The 24,860-nt window shown below is 41.9% G+C and overlaps 1 protein-coding gene across 5 annotated transcripts in view; it reads left to right on the forward strand.

Moving 5' to 3' along the window:
- PHF21B (PHD finger protein 21B) overlaps positions 1 to 24,860 on the forward strand; it is a 199,141-nt gene that overhangs the window by 166,941 nt on the left and 7,340 nt on the right. For all 5 annotated transcript variants that reach the window (XM_083503382.1, XM_083503386.1, XM_083503384.1 and 2 more), the window contains 7 exons: positions 3,909 to 4,262; positions 7,392 to 7,514; positions 13,210 to 13,261; positions 17,975 to 18,051; positions 19,378 to 19,432; positions 21,648 to 21,670; positions 22,965 to 23,123. In XM_083503382.1, the coding sequence (XP_083359508.1) occupies positions 3,909 to 4,262; positions 7,392 to 7,514; positions 13,210 to 13,261; positions 17,975 to 18,051; positions 19,378 to 19,432; positions 21,648 to 21,670; positions 22,965 to 23,123 (843 nt within the window). The remainder of the gene's footprint in view (positions 1 to 3,908; positions 4,263 to 7,391; positions 7,515 to 13,209; positions 13,262 to 17,974; positions 18,052 to 19,377; positions 19,433 to 21,647; positions 21,671 to 22,964; positions 23,124 to 24,860) is intronic.

Consider the following 24,860-nt stretch of genomic DNA (forward strand, 5'->3'; position numbering starts at 1 on the left):
GTTGCCTTAGCTTAATCCTTCATTTTGAATAAGAACACTTAATTTGGCATTGTTTAACACTGGTATGAAATCATGCTATGTACATTTAGTACACAGTGGCACATGGTGAAATGCTGTGCATTTAAACAGGCTACAACAAAAGTAACTTTAAGTCAAACCTAATTGCAACGCTCACAGTGCTTTGCTATAAATGCAGCTTAATGCAGAATTAATTGTTCTATTATCTCTAATGGAATTTTAAATTCATACTATGCTGCACCAAGGCAAGGAAGTCAAAGGTTAAGGCTTCCATGCTGACTACTGAGGGCAGGATTTGACTGTTTTGCACATTCCTGATATGTCGCATATAAACTGAACTCTGCCTTTGCTCTGCACTCAGCCAAGATTTTTTGCCATCAATTTTTATTATTTATATAGTGCTGCTTTAAGAGAGTTTCACAAGCAGAAAAGACAGACTCTTATCTCCAGGGATCTTGGAATCTACATGTTGACAGTAGAGAAGACAGTCAAGCGAAGGAAGAGCAGAAAGGTGTAGAGGTTTGAGGAAGGAGTCTTATTTATTAAAAGGGCAACAGGAGAGAATAAGAAAAGTCTTTTAAGAGAGGAGCAGTCCAGTGGCTTTGAACAGTAGAAATGTAAGAGACAAAGTTGAGAGCACTGACATAGTGGGAGATAAAATAGGAAAAACTGTGGCAAGAACTTTGGTAGTAAGGATAACACAAAATTAATAAAGAATGACAGCCCGTGGATACCACCATCTTTTTATTTTTACCATGCCAAAGCCATTTTTGGGCGATGGGCTACTGGAATCTTTATCAACGACTTGGATGATGGACTCAAGGGCATCCTGATCAAATTTGCAGATGACACCAAACTGGGAGGGGTGGCTAACACCCCAGAGGACAGGATCACACTTCAAAACGACCTTGACAGATTAGAGAACTGGGCCAAAACAAACAAGATGAATTTTAACAGGGAGAAATGTAAAGTATTGCACTTGGGCAAAAAAAAAATGAGAGGCACAAATACAAGATGGGGGACACCTGGCTTGAGAGCAGTACATGTGAAAAGGATCTAGGAGTCTTGGTTGACCACAAACTTGACATGAGCCAACAGTGTGACGCGGCAGCTAAAAAAGCCAATGCAATTCTGGGCTGCATCAATAGGAGTATAGCATCTAGATCAAGGGAAGTAATAGTGCCACTGTATTCTGCTCTGGTCAGACCTCACCTGGAGTACTGTGTCCAGTTCTGGGCACCACAGTTCAAGAAGGACACTGACAAACTGGAACGTGTCCAGAGGAGGGCAACCAAAATGGTCAAAGGCCTGGAAACGATGCCTTATGAGGAACGGCTAAGGGAGCTGGGCATGTTTAGCCTGGAGAAGAGGAGGTTAAGGGGTGATATGATAGCCATGTTCAAATATATAAAAGGATGTCACATAGAGGAGGGAGAAAGGTTGTTTTCTGCTGCTCCAGAGAAGCGGACACGGAGCAATGGATCCAAACTACAAGAAAGAAGATTCCACCTAAACATTAGGAAGAACTTCCTGACAGTAAGAGCTGTTCGACAGTGGAATTTGCTACCAAGGAGTGTGGTGGAGTCTCCTACTTTGGAGGTCTTTAAGCAGAGGCTTGACAACCAACCAACAACATTAGGAATCACCTACCTGCTGTTGTGTTAGGCCACTGCAAAAAGGCCCTCCAGCTGCATGGTGGCCTGGAACATCATCTTTTGCTTATTTTCTTCAAGCTTCAGCAGCTGAAAGCTGCTTTTGCTTGCTGAAATTCAAAGCCTTTGGGGTAATGACACGGACAGCTGTTTTCAATACCAGATTATTGGGAAATGACAGGGCTGAGAGCTTTATTCCCAAAGACTGGGAGTGCAAGAACTGACAAGTGCAATATGGCAGCTGGAATGGAAGGAATAGAAGTTGAGCTAACTATGTAACACATTAAATTATTTATGCTTAATCTTGAGGCGATGCTTAACACATTGTTAATTTAGAGCCATGTTGACAGGATGGCATTAATTACACCAGTAGAAGGTATCATATCATCAGAATGCTGTCCTTGGAGACCTTCATTTTAATGTCTCATTTGTAGAATGCAGGCTGCTGCTGCTGCTACTACTTCTTGGCACATTCTCAAATTTTGGCAAAGTCCCCCCCCCCCCTTTTCTGGAAAGCCATCTTGCATTAAAGACTCCTAACTCCAGCGGTCTCAGAAGTGGCTTGTAACTTGCAACAAATAAAAAGTGAAATCTAGCACCCATTTACTGCCCTTCAAACCTAAGCAATCTTACTTTTTGTCATAAACTCATCACATACATAAAGGAAAGATCTTTGCTTAGTATCCTTCAAGGCTCGAGACTTATGGCTTAAGGGGCGGGAGAAATCCTGCAGCTGATTTGTACATTCGTGAGGATCAAGTTTTAAATTCATTCCTAGACCATACAACTTTTAAGTTGCAGGAGTGGGATACAATGTCTGGATGCTTCCCCAGGTGGAAAAATCTCAATGCATTAGCAGAACTTATCAGTGAGATAAAGGCAATCTTCTCTTAGATATGTTGGTTTTCTGTGGGCAAGGAATCTCTCCTCTTCCCCGCAGTGAGGAACATTCAAATTGCTTGTAGGTCAAGGCAGGAGCAGAATTGGTGCTTTCAGGAGCAATACAAATTCAAGATCTGGTGGGATGAGCAGAGTTTGGAATAGGTGTATTTCTGGCTGAGCATGGGGTCAGCCAGGGCCACGCCTGCTGAAGTCACTCATCCCAGCTCAGCCAGAGATGCACTGGCATATGTCCTCCATCCCAGCTCAGGAGGAGCTCACCCCCCTCTGCCAAGGCTGGGGTAAGTCATGGACAGTATAGTGGAGGGGGTGGGAAAGGGCAGGAGGAGACTTGCCCCTATTCTAAACTCTGTTCAGCTTAATCATATGACCAGTGAACACAGCAGAAATTGCACTGGCAGAAAGGGTGCTGTAAGTCAAACTATTTCAAAGGCTTGTTTTCCCTCTACCAGACTTGGGGGGCTCAGCCAGCAGTACCCCTGCTTCTGAACGGAACTTGGGACAAGAGTAGATTATGCCAGAATAATTTGTCCCGTAGTTTGGATTGCTGTGCCCGTGAGCAATTGGAGAGGATACTGCCTGAACCATAATCTCTAAAAACCAAACTGAATGTGACAGAGAGTTCCCTGTCTTGCTTAGCTTTAGTAAGATCGCTGTGGTCAATAATAGCAGCTCCTAGGTGAGTGGGTGACTTGTTATTATTACAATTTCTATATTGCCCTTCCATCAGAAGATCACAGGGCAATTTACAATATAAAAAAGCAAAAATACACACTATAATAGCAAAAGCGGACATAGGTTTAAAGGCCATAGATTGCTCTTCTCCCAGGCCTTTGGCTAATAAAACAATATTTTTGTCTGGCCCCTAAAGCTATGTAATGAAGGCAGCAGGTGAGCCTCCCTGGGAAGAGAATTCCACAAGCAGGGTGCCAATGCAGAAAAGGTCCGTTCTCGTTGTGTTGCCACCCTCTGGACCTCTTGCAGAGGAGGCACGTGAAGAAGGGCCACAGATGATGATTGCAGGGGCCAGGTCAGTTCACATGGGGAAAGGCAGTCCTTGAGATATTGCGGTCTTGAGCCGTTTAAGATTTTATCTGTCAAAACCAGAGCTTTGAATTGGGCCCGGAAACTATTTGGTAGGGGGGAAAGCACAGTTGAAAGGGATTAAGCACTCCTCCCCAATTTCACTTCCTGAATCAAAGTAGCAACTCTAGGCTGCTGCTTTGAAATTAAAAACAACCGCACCCTCTGCCATGGGCCCAGATCACCTGCACTACCTCTGGTTTTCTTCTCTATTCTTTTAAAACTGAATTGAACATTGTCTTTTCTTCCCTTCAGGTTAGGCCAAAGACCCTGATTCCAGACAGCCTCCCTATATCTCCATGCAGAGACCAACCTTCCAAACAACCTTCTGCGTTCCAAAAGGCAACTGTGGTCAGCATCAAAAACCCCACACCCGCCCTCCCCACTGCCAATAATACTGTTAGCCATGTACAGACACCCAACAGCCAATCACAAAGTGTCACTGAGTCTACAACAACTGTCTCAGCGCCCCTGAGCACCACAGGTGTGGCCTACGCCATCATCTCCACATCCCCCAAAAATGCAGCTCCTATCAACACCAGTGCCACTGTTTCAGTGGTCAATGACGGCATTAAAGTGCAGCCACTCCTCATCAGCACTGACAGCAAGGTAAGTTTCATTATTGAACTGCTGTTTTTATTGCAGGTTTACTAATATATTTAGCTGCATTTCAAAAACTATGCCGTTTCCCCACCACTCTTCTAGTGAAAGTACAGGAAGCTGTGTGAACTCTTCAGGAAACACATGGAAAATAATAACCATTTAAATTATCCATGTACTAGTTCAGGATTGGATGTTTGTTTCGGGAGACAAGATGATAGAAATATCAGTTGTTGTTTAGTCATTTAGTCGTGTCCGACTCTTCGTGACCCCCTGGACCAGAGCACACCAGGCACTCCTGTCTTCCACTGCCTCCCGCAGTTTGGTCAAACTCATGTTCGTAGCTTCGAGAACACTGTCCAGCCATCTCGTCCTCTGTCATCCCCTTCTCCTTGTGCCCTCCATCTTTCCCAACATCTGGGTCTTTTCCAGGGAGTCTTCTCTTCTCATGAGGTGGCCAAAGGATTGGAGCCTCAGCTTCACGATCTGTCCTTCCAGTGAGCATTCATGCCTGATTTCCTTAAGAATGGATAGGTTTGATCTTCTTGCAGTCCATGGGACTCTCAAGAGTCTCCTCCACCACCATAATTCAAAAGCATCCATTCTTCGGCGATCAGCCTTCTTTATGGTCCAGCTTTCAAATATCAGAGACCAGCTCTATAGCTATAGGCTTTGCTATTTGGTTCAAATGTATAGGGTGTTGTTGCTGCTTTGTGGGCATGGTTCCCCTGCTGGGTTCGTGAACTCAAAATGCTGCAGGCACAATAGGCAGAATTCTTCCCGGGGTCTAGATACTAAACTTAGCCATTGCATCTCTTGTGGATCATCCTTAGTCCTTCTGTAGCTCCCTTACTTTATGTACCATATACTCCCTTATGACCTTAACTGCTATAATGTTTCTTCAGAGCTCACCATCTGAGTAACTCAGTTTTGTGTCAGTTTCCGAAACAAATGTGCCTTTCTCAAGCATTTTTCTCACCTCATCTTCCTTTTAGGTTTCTCTTTCTCAATACCCTTCCTTCAGCCCCATTGCCCATGGTTTCATTCTTGCAATCTGGTCTCAGTATTCACCTTTCCCTTTGTGAAGTTTAATTTCAGCTAGTCTGACAGCTTTCCTTTCTGCATTTTAAGCTAGACTGCAAAGTATTTAGTTCTCTGAGCAGAAGAAGAAGAAGAGAAGAAGAGTTTGGATTTGATATCCCGCCTTTCACTCCCTTTAAGGAGTCTCAAAGCGGCTAACATTCTCCTTTCCCTTCCTCCCCCACAACAAACACTCTGTGAGGTGAGTGGGGCTGAGAGACTTCACAGAAGCGTGACTGGCCCAAGGTCACCCAGCAGCTGCAGGTGGAGGAGCGGAGACGCGAACCCGGTTACCCAGATTACGTGACTACCGCTCTTAACCACTACACCACACTGGCTCTCAGAACATGCTGTACCTCAACATCAGCTCAGTTAATCAGTTGCACAATGTAGATTAATATATATATATATATACACAACAGCATCTTTTTACACAAATTTCCCTTAGATTGTTAACATAGAAAGTCAAACTTTTTAAATCAAACAATTTATTACTTCACTTCAGTATAATGGTTGATTTTCAACTTTACACTCCTGAAGGCAGCATCAAGTAAATGTTTAAACCAGTGAAATCAAGTAAAACTATACAACAGTAAAACAATAACAATTTCTATATTTCCCTCCAAGGGAATAGTGGCTGATTACCAGTGAGTGAAAATATTGTTCTGCCCTGTGGTGGGACCCCATAATCAGTCCTCCTCAATAAACCTTAGTTCTCTGACAGGTCCACATGGGTATATCCAAGACCCATGCCATTTAAGTGGAAGCCATTGGAACTAGGCAACCATCAGACCAACTTATTCTACATTAACGAAATGCTCTGAGTTGTCTTTGAGTGCAAACCCACGATGTACACATTACAGTAGACAAGTCAAGAAGCTACCAAAGCAGCAAGGTCCTTCTCATCAGTGTGTGCAGCTGACATGCCAGCCAAAGTTGATGGCACACACTCTTGGTCATAGGCACTACATGAGCTGGCTCCTAAGCTCTGCATCTTGCGTGACTTCCAGTGATGCCCATACACTTGTTGAATGGCAATTGGCTCGGGCAATGGAACTTCCAGTCTCTCTTCTTCCCTGTCCTGCCTCCTTCCCAGTGTGCCTCCAAAAATTTATCCAGAAGGTCTCTTAATTCTCCACAGCAGATTTTGGGAGTGTTTGGGGATCTGGAGGAGGGTGAAGAGCAACAAGAAGCCCACTTGTAGCTTCACCCCTTGTTTTCCATGTGGAATGTGATTGCATGTGGCCATCGTGTAAACATAGAATGTGTTCCACCTTTGCTAGATGGAGGCAGGGTTGTTTGGGTTGCTTTTTTCACCCTCATCTAGTCCATTACTGACTGTTGCACTGGTGTCTGGTGGAAAGGAAAAACAAAGCAAAGTCCCGTCTTCCTCTTGACACCCACCTCATCACTCTAGATGACCTCTCTTAGCAGTTTTTTCATACTTGGTATAGAAAGTCCTGTTAATGCTACAGGAGTAATAATTATCTTTCTCAAACACAGAGATAACTTTGCACTCCTATGTAGCTCTGCTGAACTCAGTGAGACTTGCTTCTGAGTAAACAAGCAAAGGATAAGCTGAAATTGTGTTGTTGTGGACCATGCCATGTAATTGTGTTATTGTGGACCAGGACATAATTAATAGGCTAGAAAAAGAGGGACCGGAGAGAGATTGAGATGCTAGATTTAAAAAGGAAACTATTCTACCATTTCCTTTTGGAATATTAAAAATCAGGCTGGAGACCCCAGTTCTGGCAACTTCTGTGTTGCGGGGATCCCACGTGGACCACCATTCTGAGACGTGCCAAGCGATTGAATCAACTAGGTGTAAGTGAACAGTCTCTGAGAACGGTGCCTCTCTTGTTCATAATATTTGTAAAGATTCTGACAAGAGAGTCTCCAGATCGTAATATGCCTGCTGTATGATTTTATTGTCTCTGCAAGAAAGTAGTTGACAAAGGAGCCCTTTATTTGAAGATTCTGTTTCTCTGTTTGAAAAATTGAATCCCTTTCAGACTGTGGAGCAATCTTCTTTTCATTCACCCATTTGTTTTGCAGGTCATCATCATTCAGCCTCAAGTTCAAACCCAAACAGAGAATAAAGTGGAGACAAAGAAAGCTCCTGAAGAGTCAGCTCAGGGACCCCCTGCTACCAAAAAGAAAAAAGAGGAAAGTCCAGAGGTTAACAAAATCTTATTTTCTTTATAAACGTGATATTTCATATACATAGAGAAGCTCACAGAACGTCTCCTCACTCCAAAGGTTAAGCTGCTGCTTTTAGAGCATACAGTCCCTTATTTACTGACGGGGGGGGGGGGGCGGGCAGGAGCTGCAACATGCTTGCCTTAGTTTTATTTATACCTTTTGCAAAATACAGTTTGTTACAAAACCCACAAAATACGCCCAGAGCAGTTTGTCCTTACTAGCCTTAGTTAAGTGTTATAGTTCTGTGTTTTAACAAAGTAATGAAAGTGCCCATTTGATCTGTGTTTATTTACATATTTGTGTAAAACACATTTTTAAAATCCAGTGTGATTAACAACAACAATAATAATATTCAAATAATTTGTAAAATCAACCTAAAACATGAATACAATAACATCTACAGAACCAGAATAATGTGCAAGACTGAGTATTAATAATCAGAAAAAGTTTGGGCAAGCAAGTATCTTTTTAGCCAGTGCCTAAAATTAATGACGTTTCTGCTCCCCTCATTTTGGAGGGGCGGCTCTTTTGCAAGCCAGGTGTCTCCACAGAAAAGGTCTGCTGGTTTGCTGAGGACCTCTTCCGAAGATCTTAGTACAGGGACTTTTAAGGTGTTTTATGAACTTGTGCAGCACCGAGGAGAATTGGCTACAAGCAATCAGTTTCTACTTACTGTATGACAAATGGTTCATGTCACACTCTTATCGTTATAAGAAGCAACGGGAAGCAAGTGCAAGGATAAATGCGCTTCTTTTTCATTGTTCACTGAGAATTTTCTGTAATATCGATTATTTGCAAGCCATCTAGATGGATAAGACAAGGTTCAATGAATAGCTTGCAAATGCAGAGAGGAGGGTAGGACTTGATTATTAATATAATAATAATATCAAGCTTTAAGTGGCGCTTTAGGTCAGAGATGCGAAACCTGTGACTCCCCACCCCATGCCAGGTGTTACCAAACTGCAGTTCCCCTTATTCCTGGTCATTGGCCAGACTAAGTGGGGCTGATGGGAGTTGGAGTCCAACAACATTTTTGATGGCCACGGGTCCCCCATGCCTGCTTCCTGTGATGCAGCCAACATGGCTGCATACATATAGACCTGGCGTTAGAACTATTAATGCCACTTCAGTTCCACACACCTGATTTTTAGTGTAGAGTTCACTGCAAGCTAATAAGCTTGTGGCAAAACAATTCCCCTGCTCTTAGAAAACAGACCTGTAGAACTTCTTGGAAATAATACTTTTAAAATTACAGGTAGTAAATAGTAAAATGGGACCTAATGCTGTGAGATATGCAAGAGCATTTCAGAGTACTCTAGGAGATAGTAGAATTGTACCCAATTGTCATTACTCAAGTTAATAATATTAATAGCTGCCTTTGGAACATTGCCTAGACAGAACAGACTTGTGCTCATTTTTTCCTCTGTCAGCAAAAAATACTTTACACATAAGACTTGTCCATAAAATTGGACGACTGCATTTGTTGTCCAACACCAACAATTTATTCTTATTTTTTTCATGGAACAGTAACACCAGAAATGACTATAATACAGGATTTATTGCTTACCGTCTTGGGTAACTCTTTGTTCTTTATGTTCTTCTGATGGCAGCGGTGGCTGACCTGTGACCCTGCCAATGGCGTTGGCCTGCAGCGCTCATAATTCCTGACCATTGGCCCTGCTGGCTGATGGGAGCTGGACTAAAACAACATCTGAAGGGGCCACAGGTTAGCCACCCTGGTCTTGTGGATTGTAAACTCTGTTCTATTATTTTCATTATTAGTAAAAATTCTTAATAGCTGATGCTCAGCACTGCATGAGCAGACATCATAGAATTGTAGAGTTGGAAGGGACCCTGAGGGCCATCTAGTCCATCTAGTCCAATCCCCTGCAATCTAGGACTTTCAACTAAAGCATCCATGACAGATGGCCATCCAACCTTTGCTTAAAAATCTCCAAGATCCAAGGGAGCTCTTAATGTGAAAGGTATTCCTGCAACATAACTTCCCTTTCCTCTCTGCCACCTCCCCAGATTTGCTGCAGAGGGTCCCCCAGCTCTCGGGGGGGGCTCTTTTGGGGGGCATGTGGGGAGGCTGCAGGGTAGAGAAGGGGAAGTTGAGTTCCACCATCAGACAATCACAGTAAAGTATTACCCAGTGTTTATCTAGAGCTTTATGGCTGTTCAAAGCACTTCATTTAGTCCTCAAAGCAACCTTCCTTCAGATGATTGCCTGCCTTTCTTACATGCACAAGTTTGCTGTTTCAGCACTTCTTCCAGTTTTTACATAGCCATTCACTGTAGATTTATACCTCTTACAGGATACTGACACTGTTGCTGTTTTGAATGGCCGCATCACTGGGCCCCTTCTTAACTGCTTCACTAAAGTAAAATATTGCATTTGGTGAAGAGTTATCAAATAGAAAAGAGCACACAAAAGGACGTGCCTCACGTAAAAGAACACGACTCGCTTAATTTAAGTCCATTAGATATGTAAGAAATCTGCTCAGCTCAGTCCACACTGGTTCAGAGCCTCAACGCCTTTTTTTCTGCCCACAGCAGCTTTTTTTTTGCTGCCATCCAAGGCACTTTTATCCATATCTGAATACTAGCACCTCGCTTTTTTAAAAGCCAAAAATGCACTGCTTATATATCATTCCCCCTTGAGTTGATGTCAAATTCTACTTACTTATGTATTTCAAAATGAACTGCTCCCGATATATTCTGTTACATGGCTGCTTATCTGAACATTAAAAATCTCCAAGTCTTGAGCTTTGATTTCCTGTTATTTCTGTAAACAAAGCCACTGGGGGATGAGTTGTGTGGCTGTTCATCTTGAAAGAACTGGTTGTGTTAGAGAGATACAAGTTGTTCAGTGTGGGAGACCAGAGGATTTGCCTAGTAGTTATGCAATCATGGTATAAATGGAGCCTCAGCAAACACAGCCAACCTACCCATCACATGTTGCCATAACAATGCTCATCTTCACCCACCTTTCTGAAAACCAGCCTTCCCCCTCATTGTAGTTTAAGTAAGTAAACCATTTCCCTCATATTTGCCTTTGTGTTTTTGATCCCTAGACCCCTTCAGTTCATTCACTCGCATCAGGTATGAGATGTGTTTTTCACTGAGATGCCATTCTTTTTTGTGTGGATCACCAGTCTGTGTTGATTTAATAGTCATTTTAAAGAATACATATTCTCTGGCCTTGCATGAAATAGCATTCCAGAGTGTGGTTGGGAGACACAATTGGAGATTAAGAAGGTATTTTAATATCAGTTTTATTTTCAGATTAGTTTTTTATTCCTTTCTGCATATTAGAGTAGAACTGATGACTTAACAGGAACAGTTCTGCTAGAAGAACCGTATGGTTATCAGGCAGTGCAGACTTGGGGCGTAAGCATGAGGTCTGCTTCTGTCTTGCTTTCTTTGTGCACTAAAGAAAAAGTATTCATTATAAGGCTCTGGGTTAATTTATTTTGTTCTTTGAGTAAGCTTTAGTTGATTAACATGCATTTATGCAATTAGTGTAATTAGAACTAACTGTGTAATTAGTGTAAATGCATGTAACGACAACTAGAACATATAATTACAACGTGAAATGTTGTTGTCTTTTTTAAAAAAAAAAAATCCTTATTGAACTATGCAAAGAGAGAAGTACTGCAGATTCCTTAAGGCATTTATTGATATATTTAGTATGAACAGAATTCAGAAATATAGATCAAGAAAGCTTGGCATTCAAAAGCAAAAGAATAGGTAAGCAGTAACCTTGTTTGAAAACAGCAAAGCAGCTAATGTAGGAGTTTGAGTTGGATTTGGAGGAAGACGGTGGATCCAGGGACTCCTAAGGCAGCCGCCCAGGGACTGTGCTATTGCAGCCAAAGTGCTAGGTGAGCCTTTAATTGGTGTAATGAATGACATTTTTCTTTAATTAGGTTGTTAAGTCTTCCTTTCCCCTTGAGTAGTGGAGGGCTAGGTCCAGACAGCAGGCTGGCTCCTCTTTGGTCATCCTTGAGAAAGATGTGCCAGGCATGTTGGCTGCTGCTTCCCCTCCATCAAGCAAAGAAAGTGCGCAAGTGGTGCTTCCTTTTGCCCCAGACTTGCAGTATCAGGTCAGGGACAAAAGCCTCACCACAAAAGACAGAGACAGGCGGACACTCTGCCAAGGGCCAGCTTTACCCCCACTTGAGTTTTCTGTTGTGCTAATGACCTTCCGTAGAAAAATCCTTCCTCATCTGTGCTTTAATCTCACTTTATTAAAGGCATCGTGACTTGATGCAATCAATACAGAGAGGTAGTTCTTTGGGCAATGCATGTTTGCAGAAATAGATTTTCCATAAAGTTGGTTCAAGGCAGCAAATGTTCAGATTTTGCCATGGTTATCACACCATCCTGAGTCTTTTGATTTTTGCAAAAAAAAAAGGTCATAGCTCTTCACACATTAATCCATAGTCCAGAACCACAGGGTATGTTCTACTGAGTCACTGAGTGCAGGTTACAATTGTTTCTCCATCTGCATTAGATGGCTGAATCAGTAGGTGGGTTGCCCCTAACCGGCTGCACATTTTGCTTTATAACTTTATTTTTAGGAGGGTTAGAGACTCATTCTTCCCCCCACCCCCAAAATGAAAGCTCAGAATCCAGGGGTCTTGCAAGTACATTAGCACCTACCTCTCAGTGACCTCGGCCATCATCTTCTTCCCCCCTCACGGACCACTTTGTGGCCAGTCACCAGTGTTGGAACTGGTGCTTATTCTATGTACTCTGGACATAGAACCAATTTCTTTGGTATACCTTCATATGAGATGTGAGCTGTAATGTCCAAAGACAGCAGGTCAAGTTCTTGTTTTCTGAGAATACTCATGTTGAACTTCACCAAAAGTGCTTGTCAATTATCCAGTGGTATAAATGTCTAGACTCAGATTTTCATATTCCATTCTGCAATAGAGAATATTTAAAGCGAGTCTTGCTAGGGTTGCCATATGTCCTTTTTTTCATGGGTAGAGTCATCATAGCGATCCACAGTTAAAAGTAGAAGTCAGCAAATGTGTCTTCTTTTTTGCTTTTCAAAATATGGCAACCCAACAGCTGGTGGTTGGGGTGAGGTCAGCTTTTTGAATGCTCCTCTTAAATAAAAATCTCTCCACACTTAATTCAACAGGCAGCAGGTTATGCTTCAGCTTTTCTCCCTGATGTGCCAGTCTTTCATGTTTCTTCATGGGTGTTTTTTTTTTGGGGGGGGGTTAGAATTGTCACTCCTCACATCCAGTCTGAAGCAGTTACATTCCATTTGACTACTTCATTCTGTTACGTGTATAGGCCAGACTCTGTCCACTGTACTTGGGATCAGACAGAGAGTTTATTTTCCATACTGCTCACTTTTAAACATAGAAACAGGAAACCAATGAAACAGAATGCACAAATGCAGTACAGTACAGTACAAATCAAACTTTCGCAAAAACAAAACTCTGGACCATCTGCACATGTTTGACACTGCTTTGAGGAATTCATCTGAACATAGATGTTGTGTTTTTTTATAGAGGACTGAAGGTCCTGAGTTATGAAAGAGTTCATGCTGTTAGTCTTCAAACGGAGGAATTTGTAAAGCCCTATGGTGCAACTGGAGGTCTTTCAGCAGTAATCAAAGTAATGTATTTTTTTATTTCTTCTCTAGAAAATTGCCTTTATGGTAGCATTAGGCCTGGTTACGACAGAGTACTTGGAAGGTAAGAACGCTTTTATTACTACAGAAATGTTTTCTGTTTTGGGGAGAAAGCAACTTCTCAATGAAGGTTGGAAACTTGGGCTCTTTATTATTAAAAGTGTTGGGGGAACTGGTCCTCATGAAGTAAGGTATTGTGTGTTCTTTGCCAGCTGATGATCTTGCTCTGATGTTCAGTAATGTAGCTTACATATACCAACAAAATGCCATGACTGGAATGTGTAGAGTATACTGCAAAGAGATACAGCCAAGATATACTGTATAATAAATCCAAGATGGCATTTAATGTGACTGATGTTTCTTAAAAAATAATAGCATCCATGTGTGTCAGTCAAGATCAAGACTGTTGTAAAGGGGGCTTAATCCTTTCCCCTCATACCATGATCTCAATGATACTCACTTCTCAAAGCTTCATCGGGACCATGACACAAGAGGAATGGGGTGACCATTGTGATCTCATCCCATGCTGGTGATTAAACATCCATCTCTGTCACATACTCAGCATATTGTGTAACTTCTCTTTTAAAATATCACTTACATTTTCTAGAATGTGAAGACGCTAGGGTAATAGAGCACTTCAGAATGCAATCATATCCTTTGTGAGGATCCCCTCCTATTGGTCTTGCTGTTTGTTTGTTTGTTTGTTTGTTTGTTTGTTTGTTTGTTTGTTTTCCTCAGAAAGGCTCAGAACTTTATAGCTGCATTTTGGAAAATGATTTCATGCCTTGATGAATGGAAATCTAAAAGCAGTTTACAGAAAGTTCTAAGTCATCAGCATTCCTAATCCTTTAATGGCAAGAGATTGAAATGGAATTTACAAAGCAACAGTTTTACCAAGAGGCTTGCATAATACAAATCGTGTAGATAATAATCCCACAACTTGCCTGTCTAATCTTTTTTATGTCAAGAAAGTAAGAGTAATAATTTAAAGCTTGAGCACATCTGAATAATATCACTGACTATTGCTACATTGAAAATACCAGCAATCATCCAGGCAATTTTTCTCTTCTGCCAGTAGTTTATTAAGATGTTTCAGTATCAATAACAATAAATAGGAATGGGAATGGATATGGATTATAAATATAACATTAGAACAAAGATTTTTTAAAAATATGTTCTTCCTTTAGGTGATACAAAACTATCTGGAAGTGAAAAGCCTTCTAAGCTTGTTACTAGAGGGGCTGCTTTAACTGGGCAGGAGTCAGATTATCAGGTCACAGCAACTGTGACCAAAACTCTGTATGCCTTTAAATTTGTGCAAGATGATCCTTCATATGTTGAGATATGTATAGAGATGGAAAGGCCTGGGGAAAAAACCCGGGAAAAATTGAAAAAAACCAACCTAGGTCCCCCCCTTTTCTGTCCCCCCCAGCCGTTTTTTCCCGGGGAAATTAAAAAAAAAACCACAACAGTTTGATATAGTTTGAATATTCAGCACACTTTTTTCTCTCCATTTTTTCTGGGGGGAAAAGGAGCTTTGGATAATTAAAAAAACCAGGGGAAACATTGGTTTGTTTGTTTTTCCATTTTTCCCAGTTTTTTTCCCAGGCCTTCCCATCTCTAGCTATGCATCAATGTTCTCAAGATGCCACTACTCAGTCATCAATATCAGGTGGAGCATGGGATTTCCAAGCTCATGTAGCCAGTCACTTAGTAACTCTCTAAATCCAAGATACATCAAACTTATTTAGGACCCATGGAACGGAGTAACCAAACCAAGCACCGTATGAAGAAAGCAAATGCAGAAACTAAATTCACCAGGTTCTCCCCTGAAGAGGCACAAAGCATAGAAATGCTCTAGTTCTTAAAATCTGAGAGGCTTCGGGGAAACCAGAGGGACCTGCTATTTGGGCAAGTCCTTTGAGACTTCACTTGTCCCTGGGAAGCCCTGGCATTTCTTGCAGCAAGTCCACATTCTGTGAAATCAAGGAAATAGGCGGCAGTCATTCAGCAGAGTCTTCAGGAGACCATCAGCACAAGCATTTCTGCTTGTCTGGTGGAACCATCTTTCCTCTCCTCGCCCCACATGCTGTCCTGTGGGTTCTCCCAACCCTCTAGAGCAGCTTGGGGGGAGGTGGGGGGAGAAAAGCGGAGAGGGAAGCCCACTAGTGAAATGGGTTGGTTGAATCTGGCCCCATCATGTGTTTTTCCTCACAAGGCAAGTGCTGGGGGGAGACACTTGCTGGGGAAGAATTAGCAGGAAGGCGGGAGCACCTAACTTGTTGCTCACTCACTGATTCTCCCCTGCAAATGTTCCCCCCCGTAATAAAATTTTCCCAGACAGATTTTGAAACTGGAAGAAACCCAGCTAAGAGGAAGTGCCTAGTGGGTACATAACATCTGCACTGAAGACTTGGCAGGTGTGGAAGGCGTTAAGCACCTCCTGCCAGTTTGCCTTACAAATGTCCCCACCATCTCTGCATTTGTATCATCATCATCATCATCTATTTATTTATTTATTTATTTATACATACATACATACATACATACATACATACATACATACCTATCCTTTTTCCATGACGGGCTCAGGGAGGCTTAAAGATTTTTTAAAAAATTAGGTACTTGAGCAGCAGCAGCAGCAGCTGTTGACATCTGCCAGCTGCCATACATTCTGATGACAACATATTTCAAAAGACACAATCCCTTACAGGGTCTATGGGAGGCCAGTCACTGAGGCCAGGTTCAGACATTTCATCCCTTCCTCCATTTGCCATGATGTTCTCTACATCTGCCCTCTTCACAAACTCCAACCATTTCACTTCTTACAAAATACCTCTAAAAAGGCAAAGTTGATGGCCGTTGTACAGTCTTGTATATTTTTAGTACTTCATTGCAACTGACACACATTTGGTACGGCTGATTGCAAACTGGTTATATAGGCTACCAGTCTTGCTGTTCAGTATGCCTTGCAGAAGTCTAGCCCTTCTTGCAGGTGTTTTCGCTTACATGCATATGAATGCAGCTTTTGCAAGAGGGATAGCCATTGCTACCTATAGAAATCTGAACTCTTTTTGTACTTTTATAACTAGAATACACAAACACTGTGACTCCTCAAAACATGACAACTCTCCTACAGGCTGCTTCAAAGAAGAAAGCAAAGCAGCTCCTCAAAGTTAGCCTGTGTTAATATTATATTTTAATGATGTACGTTGGGGGCATAAATCTGGGTTTCTTCACCTTTTTCTAAGCGAGGTTTTGAACCAAATACGTCTACAAATTCAGCTTTGATATTTATAGTCTTTCTTTCCCCTTCTCTATGAGGGAAACAAAGAAAACTTGCAGTGCCTTTTGCAACAGCCGAGATACAAAACTGTGATAAGGATGTGTTTGTTAATGGGTATAGAGGCTTGAGTGTTAATGAAGCTTTTCATTCTGACCTTGTTGTCCAAAGCGTTAAAAAGCTTATAACTTACTTAATAGCTCCGATCACTGAATTCTTTTGTCTGGATGCCCCTTTAATAGGATACTAGTTGGGCTCTTAGTGTGATTTGTTATTGGGGTGTTGCTGGTTTTTGTTTAAAGAAACGAATCCTTCTAAGACTGCAAGCTGCTATGGCTCCAGGAATATAAGGATTGCCTTGGCAAATTAAAACAAGTATTGGAGGGCCCAGTAGGCTGTCTCCAACCGTGGCTGACCAAATGCTTCTGGGTGCTCGAGAGCAGTGACTGATGGCGAGGGCCCTCCACGCCTGTTTACCCCAATGTCTGGTATTCAGAGGTATATAGCCTCTAATATAGTTGTCTAGTCAGGTCTTCGCCATCTTGTCTTCAGGAGAAGAAAAGGCTAAAGAGTAAACCCTACATAAATCTGGAGTGTGGTCTCCAAGACAGTTGTATGGCGCCTTGTCTGCCTCCTTCCGTCAACTCCTGCAGCCAAGCTGGTGCCAAACATCTTCCTCTGCTTTCCTTTGGACCACATCAGTGGGGCTGAGATGAGGCCTTGTTGTCTGGTTAGCCCAGGACCTCCAGACACACTGCCCAGGATTGCTCCCCAGGGTGCAATATTTGGTGCTGCAAATGCAGCAGTTTGACTTCACCCCCAGAGCTGCAGTCCATTGTCTCTCGAGACAGACGGATGCCAGCAAGAACAGTTTAGGTATTGAGCTATGCCAATTGTTATTAGACATCTGTGAATCTGTCTGATAATCAAAGGATTCTCATTTAGTAGCCTTTATACCAGAAGTGTGGAACCTTTTTTTCATCCCAAAGGCCACAGTCCTTCATGGGTGACCTCCTGGGGGGCACAACAGCCATGTACGGAGCCAGGGGCAAAAAGTGGGCAGAGCAAGAGGTGCAACACTTACCTTTAAGTGTAGGTGGCATTCCAGCCTTACAAAATGCCCACCCCTCCATCCATCTCAAGGACACAGTCTAGCCAGGCAAAAGCACTTGAGGGTACAGAGCAGGCTGGTGAAGGGGGTGACCTGGGAAAGCTGCAAGGGCCAGATAAAGAAGGCTTCAGGGCCATATTTGGCTTCAGGCCTGAGGTTCCAGACTGCTGCGTTAAACCATATTGTAAATTTCAGAAATAACTTCAAACACAAAATCTGACAAATTATCAGGGCCGCTGCCCAGACAAGTATTAGAAACTAAACATAAGGTCTAAGCAGACCACAAGCCAAAAGTCATCTGACTAATGAGTTGTATCTGAAAAAAAAAATGTTTTCAAATGATCACACACATACAGAGATAACGTTTCATCAATTGATTACAGAAATCCAAAGCAAGCGTCAGGAGAGGAAAAGAAGAAGCACAGCCAACCCAGCCTACAGTGGGCTTTTGGAAACAGAGGTAGATCTCTTGTCTTCTCGCTTTTTCATTCCCCTTCACTTCTGGTCCTTATTCACGTGACGCTAGAGTGACCACAGTAGTTTCCCATTGCAAAATAAAAGCACGTCCCTGTTATAAAACAAGACTTTAAAACAGCATAGCTGCCATGGTTCACTGTATTATGAAGCTGTTGAGAGAAACACTTACATTGTCAGTGCTTCCCTGGTTGGGAGTGTGACAGTCTGATCAGTTTCCTACTGGCGTAAATGTATAGGATAGCCATGAATTTCTAAACCCAGTAGCATCTTAACATTAGCTCTGTGCATTTACCACCCACAACTCAAGCTTATTTCATGGGGAAGGAAAGGCTAAATCTATCCCACCATCTGCTGTTTAGGAAAAGTGAGATTTAGGGGGGAAGGGAGACTTCATGGTTTTGATTCGCCAAGGAATGGTTCAAATTGGGATTGGCAATTGCAAGTGAACGTAGAAAACACATTTAAAAGTCCCCCCCCCCCAAGCCCAGTAGTTTCTGATGAGTGTTGCATGTTCAGTAAAGCAACCTCAATAAATGTTTCCTGTGATGCCAGTTTTATCTAATTCAGTTACAGCTAATGAACTAGTAATGGGATCACTTATTTCTTTTGTATGTGACTGACATAAATTTAATCATTGCAGTTTTGGAGAAGTGGAAATACAAATTATGTACATTTCTTCTTTTCATGCTTCTGGCATAACATATGGTGAAATACGTTGTGGACTTTAAAAATACAATTTCGTTAAAAATCCACTTTTGAAAAGCACACATTTATGCCAGGAACTTGGGAAGATGAAACACAAGGCACTGTTTCTTTAGGCTATTTAAAGCTGACATTTGATAATGACGTTAGCTGACATTCATTGAAATACTTATTTATAACAGCATATATTGCCTTTTCTTTTGTAAAAGGCCCTGATTCTCACATCAGTATGTGTGTGTGTGTGTGTGTGTGTGTGTGTGTGTGTGTACACACACACACACACACACACACACACACACACACACCTATCCAGCTAAAACAACTCTCTTGCGTGGAATTCCTTGCTAAAAAGGGAATGCTCCTGAAGGAATTTGTGTTTAACCCACAGATTTAACACAGAATACCACAACTGCTCCAGGAAATCTCATGTTAATTTTATTATGAGATCCCCCCAACACTCTGATATAGAATCCCCTTTTTAAAAAGTATGTATGTGCATATTACTGACACCCATGTATGGATAGCTCCTGATCATGCCCTCTCAGTTGGACTTGGTTGTTGTTGGAAGAAATGTCTTAGTCAATGCTATTCATGTTATCTTTTGCAGAGGAAACGTCTTGCATCAAATTATTTGAACAATCCCTTGTTTCTGTCCACAAGAGGTAAGATCTCTGAATTATTGGAATGGAAATATAGGTTAGTACTCCACACTTGAAATAATTACAGTAAAATTGGGTTTTTTAGCATCAATAAACAACAGGAAAAATAAAATTAATTTTACATTATATATCTGTATCCCCTCCAGAAGGAGTTCTGAGAGGTCAGAGGACACGCCTCCTCTTTATGACAATTTACATGAGTCAAAAAAGGGAGCTGCACTTTGTAAAATTTACCCTATTGAAGTTTAGCCCTAACTACTAGATCTGTATGCCAACTTTTCAGCTAACAAGGCAGAAATTATTTTGAGCTAAAATATATGAATATTTGAGAATTGGACTCTAGCCTATGAGAACTCATGTCATAAAAGTTGTTGATCTTTAAGGTGCCCCAGAACTCCTGCTTCCTGAAAAAAAATCATTCTTGCTTCACTTTTGTAAATCCATTTCTTTGGACAAGAAATTCTATTAGGTGTCTTATTGGCCAAAGTACATATATTCCGCACCTAGTTCTAGAAAATGTAGGTTTGTTTCATATTTGAGCTTTTAATGCAAATTATACAGTAAATCATCCTGAAAAATTAGAAAGGAAGAAAACCCTGAAAACTATGAAATGCACTGTAGATTTAAATAATGATTGTATATGCTCCTTAGCTTAGATAAAGCCTCAGTTTTTAATATCTAACTTCATTCAGTCTAATGAAACTGTTACCTGTTTTGAAAATGCATATGATATTGTTGTAGTATCATAGTGGGACTGGGCTTTACAATTGGCTAGTAGAAAATTATGGCTGGCTACCAACACTGATCAAAATGTATGTGCCACTGCTTTGGTCTATCTACCCCAATTCTGTGCACTCGACTGCGTGGTCTTAGGTAGAAGTTTTCCCAAGCTCTGCTACCTGAAACCCTTTTAGCAAACTCATGAAAACTGAACCCAAGATTCTATGTATGCAAAGCATGCACTGTACCCATGGTATTAACAACAGCAGCAGCAGCAGCAGCGTACTGGAGTACCTAGACCAGCACAATGTTTGAGCAGTGTGCAGCACTAAATAGCAAATTACTATTTAACTCTTTCTTGCTAATTTACAGGATAAACTCAGTTTTCCTATTCAGACGCTGAAAATATGTACACAATGCTAGTATAGTCTGCACTTCTTTCCCATTTTTGCCCCAGATTAATATTGTGGTAATGGGACGCGGGTTGTGGTAATGGGACGTGGGTGGCGCTGTGGTCTAAACCACTGAGCCTTGGGCTTGCCGATCGGAAGGTCGGCGGTTCGAATCCCCGCAACAGGGTGAGCTCCCGTTTCTCAGTCCCATCTCCTGCCAACCTAGCAGTTTGAAAGCACCTCAAAGTGCAAGTAGATAAATAGGTACCACTCCAGCGGGAAGGTAAACGGCTTTTCCATGCACTACTCTGGTTTCACCAGAAGCAGCTTAGTCATGCTGGCCACATGACCTGGAAAAACTGTCTGCGGACAAATGCCGGCTCCCTCGGCCAGTAAAGCGAGATGAGTGCTGCAACCCCAGAGTCGTTCACGACTGGACTTATCTGTCACGGATCCTTTACCTTTACCTTTTTAATATTTCTAGTTTCTCGGGGCACTTCCATACTAATATTTTTTGCAGATGATCTTCTCCCGAAATCAGAATATTGATCAGCTGCAGGTCATGGGTTCAGGGGAGTTATCCCCATCCTGATTGTTTCTAGCTCACACAAGGGTTGCTATGAAAGACAGAACTAACATTTAAAGCATTGGTAGCTTTACGTTCCAGCAGTGGGAGGTTTCTCATTAATGAAGCACTCTTGTTGCACTTCTGGTTATCCCTGCCTTAGATGTTTCCTTAGAGTAAATGTTAGTACCTCATTAAGGTGCTGCTAACCTACTTGGGAATAGGCTGGGCAAGTGTCTGTATAGTCCTTCTCCTTCTCCTTCTCCTTCTCCTTCTCCTTCTCCTTCTCCTTCTCCTTCTCCTTCTCCTTCTCCTCCTCCTCCTCCTCCTCCTCTAGAGGGAATGCAAAAAGCTTAGTATAAGAATAAACTAAAAAGGGGGGAGTGCATGTAGGGTCACTTGGACAGACATAGCCTGGCTGATTATAACCTTCTGCTCATACATAGTGTTCTTTTATCATAGCCTACCTAAAATCCCACCAAGCTGGGGATCTAAGCCCACTCCTCCTAACCTGTGTTCTGCCCTTCTTTCATAATGCTAGCCAATGAGGATCCATCTTGGCAGGTATGTTTTACCACACCTTGTATATTGCGAGGGAACAGGGTCTTTGTTTAAGCTTTTTTTAAAAAAAGATATTGTGTTGTTTTTTGTCACCCTGGGCCTTTTCAGTTGTCACATACCAGAGTGTACATTTGTAAGTACTATTGTCACTTCCCCACTGCTGTCCAGGGTAGTTTTGCCAAAAATGCAGGCAATGCAGTGGACGGAGAAATGACTGGAAGAATAATACTCGGGTTCACACGTCCTCTGTCCACTGCAAAGAACATTTTGTTTTTATCTCTATGCAGAATCTTCCAGGTTCCATTACTTGTCTCTCCTGACTTATTAAATCTAGCAGAGGGGGTCTGACTGATTTGTCCCTGCTCCCTTGAAACAGCCTAAAGACCCCTTTGACAGGAACAACTATTGACCAGTCACAAATACCCCCTTTATGGGAAAGGTGGTGGAAAGGGTTGTGATGGAGCAGCTGCAAGCATTCTTGGATGACACAGATTATTTGGAGCCATTCCATTCTGGGTTTAGGCCTGGCCATGGAACTGAGTCAGCCTTGGTCTTCCTAATGGATGACAATTGCAGAGAGGTGGACAGGAGAGTGCAACCTTACTCCAGATTCTTGAATTCTTCTGATACCATTGGCCATGGTATACTCCTGAACTGGCTCTGGGGAATGGGAATTGGGGGAGCTGCAGGCTGGATTAGATCTGCAGCCTGAAGATTCACCACCGCAGTCTAGTGATCACACATGGAAAACAAACAGACAGCAAATCGGAGAATGCTAACCTTAGATTTCAGTATCCCATCTATCAAGCTAAATGATGCTTCCAGGACCACACAATTATGTTTTTCACAATCACATATTCTTCCACAGCACTGTACCTACAATCCTATATAGATTATGTGTGATGTTGACAACCTTCATAACACAGGCAAGTTAACATGCTGACAATATGTCCACCATAAACCAAGAGCCACTGAAGACATATCGTTAGCAAAATCAGTTCATCACCATAGAAACAAATCTCTTCAAAATAATTATTTCCCTTCTGTTTAGAATGATGGCCCCTGTCTCCAAGACTTTCATGCTCAGGAACAATGTGTAATAGTTGGGTTGGTGCTGTCAGGCTTTGATCATTGATATGAAGTAGGAGTACTACAAATGTACTAAGGTCTCATTTTCATCTATTTAATTGGACTTGTTGGCAAAGTGGTGAGTTTATATGGCCACAGTCTGCTTTTGGAGAGCTCCTTCTGTAGATCAGCTGAACAACCTGCCTCCTTGTGCTTTTGTGTTTTGCAGAATGAGGTCAGCCATGATGAATATTGTTCAGCATGTAAGCGCGGTGCCAATTTGCAATCCTGTGGAACATGCCCCAGAGCCTATCACCTCAACTGCTTGGACCCTCCCTTGAAGACTGTCCCCAAAGGGGTCTGGGTCTGTCCTAAGTGCCAAGAAAAGGTGAGATACGCCTTTACACTGTGACTATCCAAACCAGATCTGGGAGTTGAGTTGTGTACAGATATAAATTTGATGAGCTCTGTAAAGGTTGACCACCAGTGCAGCTGAAATTAGTCTTCACCAAGTCCCACTAAAAGTAATGGAACTTAAATATCACTTACTTTTTATATTGATTTTTATATTGAGTAACTATGCTGGATTCAGTCCTTTTAGTTGGTAAAGTATCCTCCATATCTTATTCATTTTGTAAAAAATCCTAAGTCCATTAGTACTGATTTGCCTAAGCCTACACAGTAAATTCACTATTGCTCCCTGTTCTGTGAATATCCCACTGAAGTAATTTTTGCACAGCAAAGTTTAAATCATTCACTTTTGAGTATTCAGGGTAAAAGGAGAGATAATATCTAAATCTAATCACCTGAGAAATCCCAGGCTGCTCATCTCCTGGAAGAACTTCCAGAAATATGGTCTATGGTGTAGTCAGTGCAACTCAATATCAAATAACCCACCATCTTTATGGTAAGTTGATTTCAATGGGATAACTTTAAGCACATGCTTAAGTCTCTTCCAATGAAATCATTGAGTGACTTAACATTAGCTTCGTAATGATATCCTATCCATAGTAGGACAAACTTAGCCCCCCATTCGTAGAAAAAATCACTGTTATCAGTCTAATATACCCAAGAAAGCTATAACCAGCACCATTAGTATTAATATTGATATTAAGCATAACACCACTTGCAAGTTAAAAATAATGCCTCCACTGATAATTTTCTCTTTTATTTATACAGTATACAGTGGTACCTCTGGATGTGAACGGGATCCGTTCCTGGAGCCCCGTTCGCATCCTGAGCAGAATGCAACCCGCGTCTGCACGTGCGCGGGTCACAATTTGCCGCTTCTGCGCATGCGCGTGATGTCATTTTGAGCGTATGCACAAGTGGCGAAACCCGGAAGTAACCCGTTCCGTTACTTCCGGGTCGCCGCAGGACACAACCTGAAAAGATTTAACCTGAAGCGTCTTTAACCCGAGCTATGACTGTAACTGCAAAGAGAGTCATCAGCATCAGTAGTAGCCTACAGTATCAAGCAGTGCCGACAGCTCAACACTTGCTCTCCTTGTAAGATAGAGCAGGTTCTACTCTAGACATAAAGAACAATTAACTGCATTTGATCCCCAGCCCCTCATGAGAGGGGAAGGACCCCAAAAGCTGTGAGACTGGAAGCATCAGTTTTTTCCTGGGTTTGTGATAAGAGGACAGCAATCCCACATAGTAATTCATCATGGTTGAGGAAGACATAAACATGAAGTTTTGGAAGACTTACACGAACCTTTAATGCATTTTTTCAGCACTGTCATGGTACACTTGGCTATCACTAGAGGGTTAAGCCATCTTCAGTGATCATGGATGCTAAAGAAACTGCATATGCAATCGTATAAATTCCCTCCATTTGCTGACTAGTTCATGCAACTTTCTGTTTGTATGATTTTGTGACTGCATATGTGAGCATGTGAAGAAATTTGGCGAGGTGAACCAGTCTGGTTGTATTACAGATGACATTTGCTAGACTTACCTTGACAGAGAGTTTTGTTCTCTCTTTCTGGAAAGGCAAAATATAATTTCTAAATATATTTCCATGCTTTTCATTTTACAAATTGGCAAACTAACTACTCTTACGGAGCTGTTACATAGTCCTGATATAATCAGCTTTTGAGGAATAAATTGGAGGGTGGCA

The sequence above is a fragment of the Podarcis liolepis genome (assembly GCF_965112155.1).
Source record: "Podarcis liolepis genome assembly, chromosome: 5".
Classification (NCBI taxonomy): Eukaryota; Metazoa; Chordata; class Lepidosauria; order Squamata; family Lacertidae; genus Podarcis; species Podarcis liolepis.